This window comes from Pinus tabuliformis, chromosome X (assembly GCF_031772625.1).
Source record: "Pinus tabuliformis cultivar Carrire ecotype Pingquan chromosome X, CPIR1, whole genome shotgun sequence".
NCBI lineage: Eukaryota > Viridiplantae > Streptophyta > Pinopsida > Pinales > Pinaceae > Pinus > Pinus tabuliformis.
In genome coordinates, this window is record NC_142308.1 from 1,285,120,158 (window position 1) to 1,285,138,450 (window position 18,293).

General features: G+C 38.1%; 1 protein-coding gene across 2 annotated transcripts in view; it reads right to left on the minus strand.

The window, feature by feature from the left end:
• Positions 1-275: 275 nt before the first annotated feature.
• The window catches only part of LOC149144746 (AP-2 complex subunit mu-like), a 215,558-nt gene continuing 197,540 nt past the window's right edge, over positions 276-18,293 (minus strand). The window contains exons 12-13 of one of the 2 annotated variants that reach the window (XM_089446937.1): positions 1,348-1,392; positions 276-724 (exon numbers count right to left, since the gene is read on the minus strand). In XM_089446937.1, the coding sequence (XP_089303063.1) occupies positions 644-724; positions 1,348-1,392 (126 nt within the window). In that variant the 3' untranslated portion in view covers positions 276-643. Of the gene's footprint in view, positions 725-781; positions 1,261-1,347; positions 1,393-18,293 lie in introns of those variants that run through there. The other variant, XM_089446938.1, reaches the window with a different exon arrangement.

The window sequence follows — 18,293 nt, forward strand, 5'->3', positions numbered from 1 at the left end:
AATAACAACAATAACAAAATATATATATATAATTTTTTGTAATTGTTGTTATTTTGCATAGAAAGGGTTTATATATATATTTCCAAAAAATCCTTCAACAACTGCATGTATATAAGTAATTCTACATCTCACAGCCCATGTCGCTCTAATGGATATTTTGGATATAGTTCGACAAATACTCCCATGTACCCATTCGATTTATAATATTTCTCGTGTCTCTCTTCTATACATCAATAAAATTGTAACATTCCAAAAAATCCCTCAACAACTGCATGTATATAAGTAATTCTACATCCCAGAACAACTGCATGTATATAAGTAATTCTACATCTCAGAGCCCATGTCGCTCTAATGGATAATTTGGATATAGTTTAACAAATACTCCCATGTACCTATTCCACTTATAATATTTCTCGTGTCTCTCTTCTATACATCAATAAAATTTCATGTTTATTTGATAACTAATAGAACAAAAATGTAATTTAACCCAAAATCTAAAGTCTTAAGCATAGTTAATAACTTACAACTGCACAACACTAATGGCTATGAGTATCCAATGCAAGCCAAGCTCTAGCAAAACGTCTCATAGACAAGTTAGAGTAATTACTCTAACAAGTTGGACAGATGATTCGTAAATGCATCTTTAGCATCGGATCTCATATGTACCACCTCTTGTGATATAGCGAACCCACTCAACTGTATTGTAACCACTCTTTTCCCAGACCTGTGAGCAGGCCAAAGAGCGGAGTTAGTACTACAGTCATATACGTATATATTCGGATAGTCCAAAAAATGAACCATTGTCACAGTGAAAATGACCAGTACACCAGCCACATATATATTCTTTCTTTCTGACAGTCCACGAAATGACCCAGTGCCACAGTGAAACTGACCTAGACACCAACCATAAAATGAAATAGACAGTAGAATCAAAATTGACAAGGGAAAATCCCAACAAGCATAGTCCCCTAGTCAAAGTCATCACATTTTGAAGTTTGTACAAATGAATTTGTAGTGGAGGAGGCCCATGGATTGAGATCTCCTAGATATGTGAACTTCACGCTCAAAATAGTGCAATAAATTTTATGCAATGGTCAACCTAGCAATCCGGAGTCAGACATGGGGATCAACAAAACCCAATGTCAAATCAGCCTCCGTTCCCCTAGAAAATCCATTTTGAATCTACCATTGGAGAAGCTTAAAAGCATCACTCTGGAATGGTATCTGGAGGGAGGGGAGATGAAAATGCCTGTGAAAGACCTGGGAGAGGAACATTAAATAAAATAGCATTTCCCGTGAAGCAAACGTTAAGAAATAATAAGTTCATGGTGATTTCTTACAAAGTACCTTCAAAAACCGCACACGTAAACCTGATGCTGTGAACATGGGAACCTGAAATAAAACATATACATTCAGAAAAATACGCTGTGAGAATAGAAACCTAACAAAACATATCAGAAAAAATATATGCTTAGATATTGAAAAGCGTGAAACTACCCATTTCAGTATAATATCTTCCCAGTTATTCTGATCCTACCGGTACTCTATATCCATATTTAAAGGTTTCTTAACTGTAACTCCAAAATACAAATCCGAAATGACAATATTATTAATAAAATGAAAATAATATGGAGTTCTCATATCCTAATAGTATCCAGAGCAAAACATTGGCAAAATAAATTAATAATAGAAAGGACTAACTAATTACTTTTTTGATATATACACATACGCAAATTGTACCTCGGTCATTTTTATAACTCCCAACACTAGTTGTCATGGTTTAGCCGTACTACATTTTCCTTGTCAGCCATATAATCTTCTTACCAGACTTGGCGTCAAGAAGATTCTTCAGTTTCAATTCTCTTAAACGGATATAAAAAAATAATCCTGTCACCACCCATAAGCCAGAATGAAGATGCATTTCCCAGGTATTATAACCTTGACCTTAGGACTGCTTCCATATAAATTTCCAAGGTAACGTTGATGATCATTGATTCCCATGATAATTACCGGGTTATTGTAAGTGACCGTTAAATTCAATATTGAATTTACAGTCATCTTCAATAAAAGATGGGTCCCATCAATTTCGTATGCATCCAAGACCTGCGTGATGAAAAGTGGAGGCCTGATATATATTTTCTCTAACTCAAATAGTCAAGACGTTTCTTAATTTGTGCGTCAAACATGTCTTAACAAGACCCCAAGGAATACTAAGACAAGCTGTTGCCTGAGCTAACAGCCAGAATTTTTTCTCGAGGAGGTTTCTTGTACAATATTATCTATGGGTTGCACACAATGTCGTCATAAATATTAGAAACTTACGAAAATCAAAATATGTATGGTAAACTAAAATCTGTTTTCGATATTGTACATCAAGGCACATTTCAGTAAGTACCATTCGTCATAGGAATTCACATCAATGCTCAACACTGGGATGCTAAGCTTGTTCTACATTTAATGATCTTGTTTTTTTTCATTGTTTGTCGCTGCCTAATCCATACCACAGGCCATATGGAAGAAATCTTCAATTCACTGGGTGTGGTCTTGGGTGAGTCTCGAGTGGAATTTACTGTCACTCTATCTCAACTTCTCCATCTAAGCTAACTCCTAACAGAGCCAAGAGGGGTAGTTCCTAAGAAAATAACTAAAGTTGATAAAGCTATAACAAAACAAGAAATTATTCTAGGAATTAGCCTAGATGGAGGAATCGAGATAGAGTGACAATAAACTCGACTCAAGACTCGCCCCCAAGGCCACACCCAGTGGATTGAAGATTTCTGCCACCTGACTCGACGTATGGATTAGGTGGCGACAACACATTTTAGTGTCGTTGCCATGGATAAATATTTTTAGACTAGGAATACGATTATTTTCCTTTTTTCTTTTGCTTTGTTTGATGTATGATTCTAGTTATTAGAACTTGATTCGGATCATCAGGCAATTCCACTATTAAAAAATTCTACAAGAAGGAACTCACAAGGTTTGATCAATTTCATTCTTGAACCTAAAAAGGTTATTTGAAGGAGATTGAACAAACTTGCTTCTCGTAGACTCTGTTATGAATGTAAATAATTAATAATTAACAGTGACTCAGTGCAATGAGGAGGCACGTCTCAAAAGACGTGACTGTTCATGAAGGGGTATCCACCTAGGTATATATATGGGACTCTCAGTTGTAACCAAATCATATTCTCAATTCATATATATATATATATATATATATATATCCTCAATGGATGTTTTCGTGTTCTAAGTGTTCTGAAGATTATTGTAAAGTACGAACTTTTGTCGTTATATTGGTATCAAAGCATAAATGAACATTGTTTGTTACATTGGTATCAAAGCTTCGTTCTCTGATTCCAGCCATTAGCCAGAATGATCCAGCGTTTGGCCATCAACCTTTCATCAAGTTCGTTGTCATTGCGATTTACAGTTGTTAGACACAAGTTTTTGGAGGTTCACCATTCTACAGTCAAGCCTTTAGCCATTTAAAAAGAAAATATATATCTATAGATGAAAAAAAAATTATATATATAAGAAGAAATATAATTATAGAACAAAAAAATGCTCTTAAAAAAATAAAATAGTCAATATATCTATATATCTATATATATAGGATCAGGCCCAAACCGATACATTTTCTGAGCGACAATAAGACCAAAAAGTACTTGAGGGTTTGGGTTAAAAAAAACAGGAGCAACCCAAAACCTAGCATGATGCTCACACTCAATTTGATGATTAAATCCATTCCAAATATAAACTTTCCAAAAAACTCCTAATATCTAGATAAATTTGCAACACATTCCTAATTATGATTTTTTGACTGAAATTTCACCTTTCCTAGAGAATAATTTTTTGACTTTCTTTTAACTTGGGTCCAAACCCCATTTTCCGATGGATATGCAAAGACACCCTTGTTTAAGGAGGCTAGGCTATTGGAGTCTTCCTTATTATCCGAAGCACAGAGGATTGCCTCCGCCTGGTCAGCCCATGTTATCACTTTCTTGTTATTGCCTCTGGGGGACACAAGCCCTGTTGGAACTTGCAACTTCTTTTCCTTTGTCCAATGATGAAGAATCTCGCATTGAACTTTGATTCGTTCGAGGCATTTGTGAGGAGTCAAGGGAGGAATTAGCAGTGTTCACACCATCCAACTCTGCCTCATTCTTGGATGCCTTCGCACTGATTTCAGATGAAATGGACAGACCTAGGACTTAACATCCGAAGGCTCAACAATTATTAAACCCTTGTGCTCTGAACGATTTGAATCGTTTTGTCACTTATCCACTTTGTAGGAGACTGAGGGCAAGTCCTCCTTAGAGATTGGATAGTGATCAAAGATGGCGCCCTCCTACCATTGAGGATTTCGGCTATAGAATTTTTCGCTGATTTTTTCTTTGATTTGGGGCAAGCTTTTAAGGAATGCCCAGTCTCATAACATCCTCTACACCGAAAAGAAATATTTTCATAGTTCATTTTTTGCATCCAAGAGAAACCAGGACCTGGTAACTTGATTTCAGCGGGAAATCCATTAATGAAATCCATCTCCACACATATGCGGGCATATGTGGGCTTCAAATAGTATTTTGTATCTACACCTTGACAGTAGAATTTTCCTAATGCATTACCAATTGCAGTTAATGAAGCAAGATTCCACCAATGTAAAGGGAGGTTGGGGAGCCTTACCCAAACTGGAGCAAATGAGATTGAAGTTGTGAGAGGGTCGAAGGAGGGAAACCAAGGCTACATAGAAAGCCTAGCGCTACCCCAAAACCATGGACAAGAGTCGAAGATCTAAGAGTTGTCCTCATCTTTGTTGAAAACTACCATGAAGAATCCTCTAGCCAAAGGATAGATGTCTGCTTTGTTAGAAATAATTGATTTCCACTGCTCAAAAATCCATGAGTGGAGGTCAACTAGCCTTGGCCACAATCCATCAAATCTGCAAATTAAACCAACTTCAGAGAAGAATTTGGGCTCACTAATTGTCTCAGCCAAACTCGGAACCTCAATCACTGGAGCATCAAGAACATGAATCCCAGAGGAGCGGGATCCAGAAACAGGATTTAGAGAGTCAGTAGCAGGCAAAGAAGACATCCCCTGAAGGGGGTAGCTGGAAATAGACTTTACGATTTCACAAAATGTCAAGGGAGATGTCGTCAAACTGGGGTTCTCTAGGCTTGAAAGAGGGTCATTGCACGAAACGCCAACCACAAGGGGCAAGGGCAACGACTTTGATGCACCACTAGAGGGAGGGACCGCGCCAAAACCCACCAGCGGGAAACATAGGGAGAAGTAGCAACTTTTCCAAAAGTCGAGCCCACGGACTTGGAAGGTCGAGACGTCGGTAAAGCTATCAAGAATCAAGAGAGCCTTCTATCTTTGTTTTATGATGATGGGGATAGCGATATGGCTTGACATTTACAGGTGTCAAATCTGGTTTAACTTCAATGATGTGTTCGATCTTTCTTTCAGGAGGTAATTTCATCGGCAATTCCTGAAATACCTTGTCATATTTCTGGATTAGGGATGTAACTTCAAATTGTTGGTGAGTCCCTTCCATAGATAAAAATTCTAACTGTTGGCATTGTGCGATGAATACTGGTGCTCCTTTGCGAATAAGCTTCTTCATTTATTGAGCAGAAATGATTTGGGTAGGAGGGGCTTGAAACCCGAACAGCGTATACTTTCTTCCATCCATTTTGAACTTAATGCACTGTTTATGGTGGTTTGCGAAATATGTCCCCAACATTTGTAACCATTGTATTCCCAGGACAGCATCTACACCTCCCAAGGGAATTGTGTAAAAGATAGACTCCATTTCGTAATCATTTAGCTGTGTTTTAACTTTATGACACTTCCCTACTCCATTTATTTTTTTCCCATCTGCCACGATAACCTTTATATCTATCACAGGATATGCATATAGATTTAGCCTCTTTGCAACGTTGACATCCATAAAATTGAGGGTGCTTCTAGAATCTATTAACACAATAAAGTTTTTCTTCTTAGTGGTTGTGCTATCCCTGTGATGGCTGCCAGAGAAATTCTTGGCATATTTTCCTTTCTAGATCTGGATTAGGAGTCCCGTTTTCTTCGTTGGTTTCTTCGTCGAAGTTACTATTTGAAGATTCTTCTTTTTGTTTTGCTTCGCTGTTGTAAATTTTTTGTGAAGTGCATTTGTGTCCTGGAGAATATTTATCTCCGCATGTCGAACATTTGCCATCCTTTTTCTTTTTGAAATTTGACTGTTGTTTTCCTCCTCGCAACGGGGTGGAATGTACTTACCAGTGTTTTCTAAAGAAGACTTACTTGACTTTCCTTTTGAGTAGTTGCTTGATTTTTCATTACTGGCATATGGTGTTTTATGGAACTTATATTTTCGCTCAATAATTATTGTTGCATGTCTAGCTTCTTCAATGGTTTTGGGTTTATATAGTTTTAATTCTGCTCGAATATACTCTTTAAGCCCGCATCTATACATTTTTAGCAGTTCTTCGTCAGAAAATCCCCTTTGTCTTACAGCTAATACTTCCCACTCGTGGGTGTATTCGCTTACATAACTTTTTTGTTTGAGATGAATGAACTTTTCGTAAACGTCGTCTTCTTCTTCGTCATGGAACCTTTTGAGCAAGGAATCCACAAAATTTTTCCAAACGAATGAACATGCCTCACATTTGTTGGACCACCATAGGAACCAATCATATGCTTTAGCTTCTAGGTTGTTGGATGCAGTCATGAATTTTTCTCGCTCACCTATTGGCGGGTTTGCTTCGAAAATGGCCTCCATTTTATTTACCCACACAATGGCACCCCTATGGTCCTTACCATCGTACTTAGGTAATTCCCTTTTAATTTTTTGGTAGTCTCTTTTGGGAAACTTTGTATAGTACTGACTTCCTTGGAATTGTATATGTGGTATTCGTGGGATTTCGTGCATCTATGGAAATTCATGACTTGGAAAAACTTCGCCTTCTGGAGTCTTGGGACTTTGTGGTGATTCTTGTGTGATTAAGGGATTAAAAGTTGGGTTGACTCCTCCCATTAATTGGCTCAGCATTCTTTCAACGTTCTCTATTTTTTTAATATCGTTTGCCATTTTGTCTTGAGTGATAATTAACCTATCTTGGCCTTTTCCGAATTCTTCTTGCTTCTTTTCAACATTAATAAGGTGTTGACGCATTCTATTGAGTTTCTCCTGGAATTTTCTTGAATTTGCATCGTCATTGCTACTCCCCATTTTGTTCTTCTTTTTCTTGGTAGACCCAATTTTTTTTTGTATGCTTGGTAGTACCTTTCCATTCATTCATTCATAAAACAAACAGGTTACATCCATGAGATATGCTTGGTGGCCTCAACCTGCTCGAAGGAAACCAGGTATGTTGGCCACCAGACTGCATTATATGCCATCCAAAACATAAAAAGTTTTAATCTGTCCAACCAGGCTTTATAGGCCTTATAGTCTGTAGACCACTTAAACAAAAGACTGTAAATGTAAATGCTATCTGACATGTTTAACAACAAAACCAAAATTATCAAATGAAAGCATTCCAGCAGTTAGTCATCAGACGACTCTACTAGAGCGGGGTCTTTAGCACTTGACCCTGGCATCTCAATTTGAGCCAAACTCTGCAATTGTTTCTCCAAACGCCCTAGGTAGACATTCTAATGGTACAGTTGTATCTGCACTGCGCGAATTTCCTTCTGGATGTCAGCAAGGCTCGGTTCTGGCTTCGGAGTTCCAGTTGTATTAAGCGTGGTTGTGATTGCTCTCGCCATGAGGCATTTCATGAGCCAATAGAGGTGCACCGACTACTTGAAAAGGGTAAGCCGGCCTCTGGTATGACCAAGGTCGGGAATCATGTCTGTCCATTCCTTGGCTTGGACCCCTGTCTCAACCTTGGAATTCAATTCATTCTCCCAAGTCGTGATCATTTTCTTTATCTGTGTCGAGGTCCCAACACTATAAGCATGCAGAGTGTTTTGCAAATTTTCTGCATCAGATTTCTTGCCTCGTGGCCACATTGGCTTGCTCGTTGATGACCGCGGTTCCTTCCCTTTTCCTCTTGGTATCCTCTTACCGCAGCCTCCACGCCCAATTGCTCCACTCCTTGACGCAGCCTTCACCATGCTAGTGTTGTCATTTGCAGGACCACCCACGAATTCCGAGACCGCTCGTCCCCACACCAAAGGTAAGACCCACTGTGCAGGAGCCGAAGGGAGAGGCAGTTTAGGCAAACCTAGAGATTGCATGGAGACAAAGTTACAAACAAACCATTAAATGTAGTTTCCCAGCGAAATAATGCCAGTTAAGTTACCAACCTCCGCTTATTTCCTTCCTCTGCCCACCATGCATTTCTTTGCTTTTTCCCAAAACAGAGATCGTGAATATCGTCGAGTACCGCCATTCAAATCACATCCAACCCATTATAATCTAAGACCTCGACTTTGCCAAAGAGGCCATAATCAGTGCCCTCCACCATTAAGCTTCCCCGCGCTAAGCTTGACAATGAAATCCAAAGAGAACAAACTCCCCAAGCAAGTTTCACATTTAATGATTTCATGACTACCTAGAATTTCTGATACATTCCCATTCTAGCAAGCAGTGTGCCATAGAAAATTGAAATTGACATAACAAACTCAGAGAATTCGTTATTATCTAACATCACAACAGTCCAATGCAACATCCATTCACAATACAAATTCGAAATCAAAGCCCTCAATTCACAGATAAGGTAAGCCTGAGAAACATACCAGATGCCTGTCATGAGATCCTCACCGCAGTTACCCTTTGCAGTTGCTCGCGCCCTCTTTACCAGCACCTCGGACGGGTAAGCTATACTACTCTCGTTCCTAGAATACCAAATGAGGTACCCTTACTGTCGTTGGCATGCATATAACCACACTCACCACCTGGAACCAGTGTTGATAATATCGGTATCGGGAAAATATCGGCGAGGGTCCGGAAAATATCTTATCGGCAATATCGGCGCAAATATCGGCAAAATATCGGCAAGCATAAAAAATGCATAATATATTCATTTTTTTCAGATTTCTAAACATATAAAGCAATAACAACATGAACTAAACACATTGGCACATAAATATGAAGAAGGCATTGATATATATGATGTCAAATAGAAATGATACATCAAACTTCAAAGGCGATACCAAATCCTGCTGATCCCTGATAATTGTCCAATCAAGGACTCAAACAAAATAACATCACATATCCTACTGATCCCTGATAGTGATAAATTGATAATTGTCCAATCAAGGACTCAAACAAAACAACATCACATATATAAAACTTTAAAAGTATTTCATCATCATGAGTTATAAACTTATATGTAGCAAAAGTTGCAAAACAAATAAAACTAGCAGCTATCTATCTGAGACCATTGGCCTCTCCCTAGCAGCTTTCTTTCTGTCTTGTTCAGCAATTGCTTCACGAGCTTTTTGTATAACCTCTGCACTAGAAACCATACAAGGCATCACATCTGCATCATATGCAGAGAGTTTAGCCAGATGGTATTTCAATCGTGTAATCCCTCCTGACATCTTGGTCCCACACAAGTTGCATGATATATATGCCTGATTTGCCCCACCAACAGCCTCCCCATACTCCCAAAATGGGTCGACTTATAAAAATGTATATATAATAACTAACAAATTTCAAAAATACAATTTAATGAAATAAAATAATTAAGCTAATATTAATATTAATATAAACATTTAACTTAAAACTTTAAAATAAATATATATTTTAAAATTTTAAAATAAATAATATTTTATATTATTATTGGATATAAAAATTCAAATCATAATATAATCATTGGTTACTAACTAAAAACTATTTAATGAAGCTATAAAGGTTATGTCAATTAATGAAGGAGACACTAGTTAAAAAAATTTAAGGTTAATGGATTATTTTAGAAACACAATATTACCTGATTTTTATGAAAATATATGAATAATTAGTAAAAAAAATACGGATAATTAGTAAATTAATGTTAATGAATTAATTTAAAAACACAATATTATCTGAAATTTTATGTGAAAATATATGAGAAACTAGATGCCCAAAGAGTTTGAATCCCACACATAATGGATTATCACAAGCCCTGGTCAATAGATGTTGTAAGAGATTTGATTTTGTAGAGACGTCCTCATTACATTACCGTGGGCAATCGAGAAGTTAGGGCCCGTGGATTTTTGCACCTCTCCTCAAATGAAATGAAAGAATTACTACTGTCCATTGTTTTCTCCGATTTGAAGGACGATAGCGACGGCAAATTAAATACGAGAAAAAGGGAAAACAAACCATTCCGGATAATAGTTCTAAGATTTCTCAACAGGTTGAGTGAATGCGACCCTATGAGGAGCCTGCCAGGTGCCACGCGTCGTACGAAACGAAGCGCGTTTATCCTGACTTGGACCAGTCCAGCGTGGCAACATTTTACTTTTGGAGCTGTGAAACTCATGTGATTTGCTGAGCCTCTTGTCACGTTTTGCCAGTTCGGTTTCTGAGCATCGAAAACTCAAAAACCATTTTATAAGTCGATACAACCTAACCGGCGATATTTACCCTCGTCTCGCGATATTTACTAAAATATCGCCGAAATTTCGGAATTCTCGCGCGAAATTCAAAACATGAAAATATCGCGATTTTTCGAGGGCGATATTTCGGCTCGCCGAAAATATCGCGATATTTGCGAATATCGACGATATTATCAACACTGCCTGGAACCTTACCTTGCCGCCACTCAAGTCCTAAACTATCGCGAGGACACTACCCTGCCAGTCTTTGATTACAGGCAGCATGTGTGGGCTTAGGGAGGGCCGCCCACACGCCCCAAATCTGAACTCATTAATCATTACCTCGATCTCAAGGTGAACCACCTACTGTTTCACACCCCGATCTGGGAATTTTGTTTTTTTAATTAAATAATAATTTTTTTAATTAAATATTTTTTTAATATATATATATATATATAATAATTTAATTATTTAATAAACCTTAACAATGAAATAAGGAATGTATCTCCTATAATTATACGTAGGGGAAAAGTGAAATATCACGGAATGAAGGAGGGTGCCTTTTCGATTAGATAAGGTGGAATTAGTTCTAACACAGTTGGGGATGGTCGAGGAAGTTGACAGATAATTCGACGTGGAGTATGGTGGCTCGAGCTGGGGATGAGGGACGGCGTGTTGACCGACAAATAGAGATAATTCGGACTAGACCGGATTTGGAATGTTGGCCTGTCGAAACAGAACAACAGGGTTTTGCAGTGGAATAGTCCGATGATTGTTTGGATGGTGTGGTCGGGGAACACAGCGGTAGGCAACGACAGGAATGACGTGGAGGTTTGACTATCAGTGCAGTGGCACGATGTGGATGGATTGATAGGGTTTGTAGTCGGGTCAACGAATAGTGGAATGAATGGACGGTGGTCGAAGCGCGTCGACGGGGGTTTGACCAGTGATGAGAGACACAGTTGGAAAACGCGAGCACGGTGGACAGGGGTAAGGTGGTGTCGAGACTGAGCAGATAGGTTGATGGATGATGAGGCAGCGAGCAGAATGTATGGAATAGATCGATGAACAATTGATATGGTGGATGCTAGCATGGAGTAAGCAGCAGCATACAAAAGATGAGCGTCAGCAGTTGCCAGAGAACCGATAGGAGGCTCTAATACCACTATAGAAGAAAAAACTTGGTCGCTAGAATTAAATCATAGAAGACACAATTTCATTTGTAATAATATATGTTTTATTCAATACTCAGATAATGATTACAGTCCCTCAGACGGTATGCCTAAATAGGCAGTGACTGGTCACGAGATTAATTGGTCATGACTTTTGACCATAAGCCTTTTCATAACTAACATTAATAAAAGTGTCAATTAATTATTTATTTATTATTTATTATTTATTTATTTATGAGTTAATTATTCATAGCAGGAACCTTTAGGGAAAGAAAGAAGCCATGTTGATACCAGGGCTATCGTGTAGTTATGAGCAACATGATACAAGTTGAACCACACACTATTGAAGAAGCAATGAAAGCGCAGGTATGGAAGGACGCTATGGCATAATAATATGAATCCATCATGAAGACTAATGTGTGGGAAGTGGTTCTGAGACCCTAAGGGAAATTTGTTGTGCCTTCTAAATGGTAGTACAAAATTAAGCATGGTGCAGATGGAAGTATCGAGAAATACAAGGCGAGATTTGTGGCTAGAGGTTTTTCCCCGAAAGAGGGAGGGGATTATGATGACATCTTTGCATTGATTGCCCGCTATACCACTATCTGATCCATTGTTGCTCTTGTTGCTAGCCAGGAATGGACACTTCACCAAATGGATGTGAAGGTTGTGTTTCTACATGGCGTACTTAAGGAAGAAGTATATGTTGAGCAACCACAGTGCTTTGAGGAGCAGGATAGGAAGACTCATGTGTGTCGGCTAAAGAAAGCACTAGATGGATTGAAGCAAGCCCCCGGGTCTTGACACACCCTCATTAATAGCTACCTAATGAAGCTTGGAGTTACGAGGAGCAATGTTGATCTGAATATTTACTCCAAGGTCGTCCAAGGTATGCCCCTGATTTTGGTGTTATATTTTGATGATTTATTCTTGACAGGTGGAGAGCCTCTTATTCTTGATTGTAAGAGCGAGTTGGCCTCTGAATTCGAGATGAAAGACCTTGGATTGATGCACTACTTCATGGGCTTAGAGCTGTGGCAGAGCCCTAGTGATATTTTCCTTTCTCAAGGGAAATATGTTGTCAAGTTGTTGGAAAGATTTTGAATGGTAGAATGTAAGTGCATGGCCACACCGATGGAAATGAACTTCAAGAAGTTATGTGGTGAATTTGCGGGACCCGATTTGGCAAATCCCTCTAAGTACCAAAAGATGATTAGGGCATTGATGTTTTTAGTGAACACAATCGGACATATGTTTTGTTTTCAACACTCTTTTTCAATTTATGATTGAACCTCTACACGCACACTGGGTTGTTGCCAAGCATATGTTGAGATACATTGGACTATTAATCTTGAACTAAGATATACTGCCAGAGATGTGAGACTACATGGATACATTGCTATTGACTAGGTTGGAAATGTTATTGATAGGAAAAGCACATCAAGGTCTTGTTTTAGCCTAGGGTTTGCCATGATATCTTGGATGAGCAGGAAGCAGAAGTTTGTTGTTGTTAGTATAGTCGAGGTTGAGCACATTGCTGCTAGCATGGCTAGCTATGATGCAATATGGTTAAAGAAGCTCTTTAGAGAGTTGTTTGAGCAGGCACTAGATATGACAGTGGTATATTGTGACAAGAAGAGTGTTATCCTGTTGAGTATGTTGTCATTGATGTCAAAGTAGGAGCAGGTGCAATAGTGTAGGCTAGTGCAGGATGTAGATATCATCATTGATGTCAGAGTTTGAAGGTCATTAATGTGATGGGTTCACTAGATGATACAACTTGACGAAAACCTAGCTCTAGGGTTTTGTTCCTTGGATGATAGAGACACCTCATTTTTGTTCGATTTTTTAGTGCAGTTGACCAGTGGGTTACCTCCGTAACCCTTGTCAGTAAATTCTACGCATCATGCTTATTCTAGTGGTATTTGGAGCGTTCTGTGGGCCTTCACGATTTGTGGGATATGCCCAATCAAAGGTAGTGACACCATTTGTGGGTCAAAACGCCAAGAGCTTGATGATATGGCGAAAATGTATGATGATGATGAATTTGTGACATGGTAGCACTCATGAATAATGTGGCCATAGCTGGATGACATGGCAACACTCATGAATAATGTGGCCATAGCTGGAATTGGCAACTCAAGGAGGAGCTTGACCTAATTGTGGACGAGAAGAGGATTAATGGGAAAATCTTCTTGGAATAGAATGCAATGATCCAAATGAGGTCACTAGCCAAGGGAAACCTAGGGCAAGAACGGTCCTTGAGCTAGGGCTTCCTATCAGTGTTGATAATATCGGTATCGGGAAAATATCGGCGAGGGTCCGGAAAATATCTTATCGGCAATATCGGCGCAAATATCGGCAAAATATCGGCAAATATCGGCAAGCATAAAAAATGCATAATATATTCATTTTTTTCAGATTTCTAAACATATAAAGCAATAACAACATGAACTAAACACATTGGCACATAAATATGAAGAAGGCATTGATATATATGATGTCAAATAGAAATGATACATCAAACTTCAAAGGCGATACCAAATCCTGCTGATCCCTGATAATTGTCCAATCAAGGACTCAAACAAAATAACATCACATATCCTACTGATCCCTGATAGTGATAAATTGATAATTGTCCAATCAAGGACTCAAACAAAACAACATCACATATATAAAACTTTAAAAGTATTTCATCATCATGAGTTATAAACTTATATGTAGCAAAAGTTGCAAAACAAATAAAACTAGCAGCTATCTATCTGAGACCATTGGCCTCTCCCTAGCAGCTTTCTTTCTGTCTTGTTCAGCAATTGCTTCACGAGCTTTTTGTATAACCTCTGCACTAGAAACCATACAAGGCATCGCATCTGCATCATATGCAGAGAGTTTAGCCAGATGGTATTTCAATCGTGTAATCCCTCCTGACATCTTGGTCCCACACAAGTTGCATGATATATATGCCTGATTTGCCCCACCAACAGCCTCCCCATACTCCCAAAATGGGTCGACTTATAAAAATGTATATATAATAACTAACAAATTTCAAAAATACAATTTAATGAAATAAAATAATTAAGCTAATATTAATATTAATATAAACATTTAACTTAAAACTTTAAAATAAATATATATTTTAAAATTTTCAAATAAATAATATTTTATATTATTATTGGATATAAAAATTCAAATCATAATATAATCATTGGTTACTAACTAAAAACTATTTAATGAAGCTATAAAGGTTATGTCAATTAATGAAGGAGACACTAGTTAAAAAAATTTAAGGTTAATGGATTATTTTAGAAACACAATATTACCTTATTTTTATGAAAATATATGAATAATTAGTAAAAAAAATACGGATAATTAGTAAATTAATGTTAATGAATTAATTTAGAAACACAATATTATCTGAAATTTTATGTGAAAATATATGAGAAACTAGATGCCCAAAGAGTTTGAATCCCACACATAATGGATTATCACAAGCCCTGGTCAATAGATGTTGTAAGAGATTTGATTTTGTAGAGACGTCCTCATTACATTACCGTGGGCAATCAAGAAGTTAGGGCCCGTGGATTTTTGCACCTCTCCTCAAATGAAATGAAAGAATTACTACTGTCCATTGTTTTCTCCGATTTGAAGGACGATAGCGACGGCAAATTAAATACGAGAAAAAGGGAAAACAAACCATTCCGGATAATAGTTCTAAGATTTCTCAACAGGTTGAGTGAATGCGACCCTATGAGGAGCCTGCCAGGTGCCACGCGTCGTACGAAACGAAGCGCGTTTATCCTGACTTGGACCAGTCCAGCGTGGCAACATTTTACTTTTGGAGCTGTGAAACTCATGTGATTTGCTGAGCCTCTTGTCACGTTTTTCCAGTTCGGTTTCTGAGCATCGAAAACTCAAAAACCATTTTATAAGTCGATACAACCTAACCGGCAATATTTACCCTCGTCTCGCGATATTTACTAAAATATCGCCAAAATTTCGGAATTCTCGCGCGAAATTCAAAACATGAAAATATCGCGATTTTTCGAGGGCGATATTTCGGCTCGCCGAAAATATCGCGATATTTGCGAATATCGCCGATATTTCGGCGATATTATCAACACTGCTTCCTATATCTCGAGATCCCACCATCAGATTTGCTTCAAATTTGGAGGGCCTCTAGAGCAAACCTCAACGCATTTATGGACCAAAAATCAAAGTGTTTGGATAGCTAGACTGTGAGATAATTGAAGCCCTAGGTGACCTATATAGGTTAGGCCTAAAAAAAGAGGGAGGTGAAAAGAATAAGCGTTGAAAATGATCATCAATGGAGGATTAGTGCCTTGTCCTTTGGGAGAGATGGATTCAAGGAGAATTTTAATATTTGGAATGGATTCACTCAATCATGGAGGTCCTTAAAACAACTTCGCATGGCATTAGAGCATGAGAACAGCTGCTTCAAGGTCTTTATACTTCGAATTGCAATATTTGATGACTTATCAAGATGTATTTAACCCAAAATCATCTCTAAGAACATTCACTCAATCATACATGGCCCATGACATGATGCATTTTAAATTTCCACAATTTCACATAAGAAAAAGTAGTAAATTTGAGCGTAGTATAGCGAAAAATCCAGCAACATGCATGTGACAAACTAAATAACAAGAATAGCATTAAAAGAGCACTTACATGTATTAAAGAGTATATCTAATCATCAATATATGCCAATAGAGAAGCTCCAAGACAAAGAGAGAGAACCAAACTTCAATTCATCCATATGATCCAAACTCGTCCTCCAAAAGGTATAGTGAGAATCTCATAAGAGAGAATAACCCAATCCAAGTGATGATGATCAAAATGATTCATCTCACTTCTATTTATACACTATCTAATGAATTTGATTTAGCTAATTTGGCCTAATTTAGCCCCTAAAATAAAATAATGTGCATAATAACAAAACTTTTGGTGACAAGCCCACCAAATAACTCAATAATGTAAAAATAAGCCTCTCAAGAGGATCGAATGATCAATAAAGTGAGTCGTTGGGACTTTGAGGAGGCCTAATGAAGTCCAAGAGGTGCCATGATGTAGAAATGGACTCCAAACATAGTGGACAAGGGGTTGGCCCCTTGTTTTCCAAGTAAGAACCTGTGGTGCTCCCAAGTGGGTGTGGGGGCACAAGGACATCCTCATGGGTCTCCAAATGGATCAAATATGCATGTAGACCATCTATAAGGGTTGGAGTAATGACATAAGCCCTCCCTCTGCAGTGGGAGGCACCCTGGAACATCTACCAAGTGTATGGTGCAACTGTGGAGTAGGCTGGGCATGGTGGACTAGGTGCATCATCCTCATCCAAAAGCTGGAACATGAGCAATCAATGAACATTGTTGGGGGTCCATGAAGTAATATCTGCTATGGTGGAGGCCCATGGCATCGCAACAACGCCTCAAGGCAGGGGCTGTTACTCCGATCCCTGCCCACTCTATTCTAGTTGTCTCCCAACAACAAGCTATGGAGGATAGTCCCTATGGAACAAGTTGGGAACCAACTTGTTCAGGAGACACAGTTGAGTAACCTAGCTACTTCGTAGAATTTAGCAAGAATAAGAATTTGATTAGATTTAATATTGAGACCAGTGCTTGATGGAGTCAAAACTTCTTGCTTATTAGAAACTATAGTCAAGTAATCGTATGGACAATTGCTGCTTATATGATGAACTAACCTATATGAAAATGCAACTCCTAAGAACTAGGTGTTATGCAAGGATCTTGGTTAATTTTAGATTAAATGCCTAATCTAAGTTGAACCTTTCCCTTAACTGTTTTGAGAAACAGACTTCAAAGTAGGTTGTGAGATGGAAACCAATGAGAATCAAGCAGTGGTCTAATAAACAATACCTCCCTCTATGTTCCAACCACCCAATGCCTCCGGCACTGCAGAGACTGTGGCTCTGACGACTGCAAGGTCACTGTGTTAACCACTAAGAAGGGTTGAATCCCTCAAGCTAGATGAAAGAGGGTTGTCCTAAGAGTCTATCAACCAAGTTTATGCTTGGAGGTAAGTTATTAAGTGCAAAGCTAAGACTAGAATGCTTATGCAATGATTATGAGTGAAGTCACTTGAGTTAAGATTGTTTAAGTGTTTAAGTACTTAAGTTATGATTACTCTTTATGACAATAGTACTTAACAACAATTAGAAGACAATCTTAAAACAAGACAAGTGCTTAAGGATACAAGTGCCAATCAATCAATCCACAAGATACTTAGAATAAATTATCCAATTGTCAATTACCCAATGATTACACGATGTCAATAAAATTTACTCAAGATATTCTTATCACAATGCCAGTTAGATTTCAAATGCCAAAGCAGCTTATACCATCAACAAGATCAGAAATTTAGAGCTTAAGTGTATGAGTGCTTTAAGTGTAAAATTCAAAAATTCTTGTAACTTAAAACAAGACAAGCAAATGTTAGATCTCAAATATCCCAAATCAGCAATAACACTTCAGGAAATTCAACACTTATTAGTCTTATGACAGCAATAAGAAAATCACGAAATTTACCAAGCATATGAAA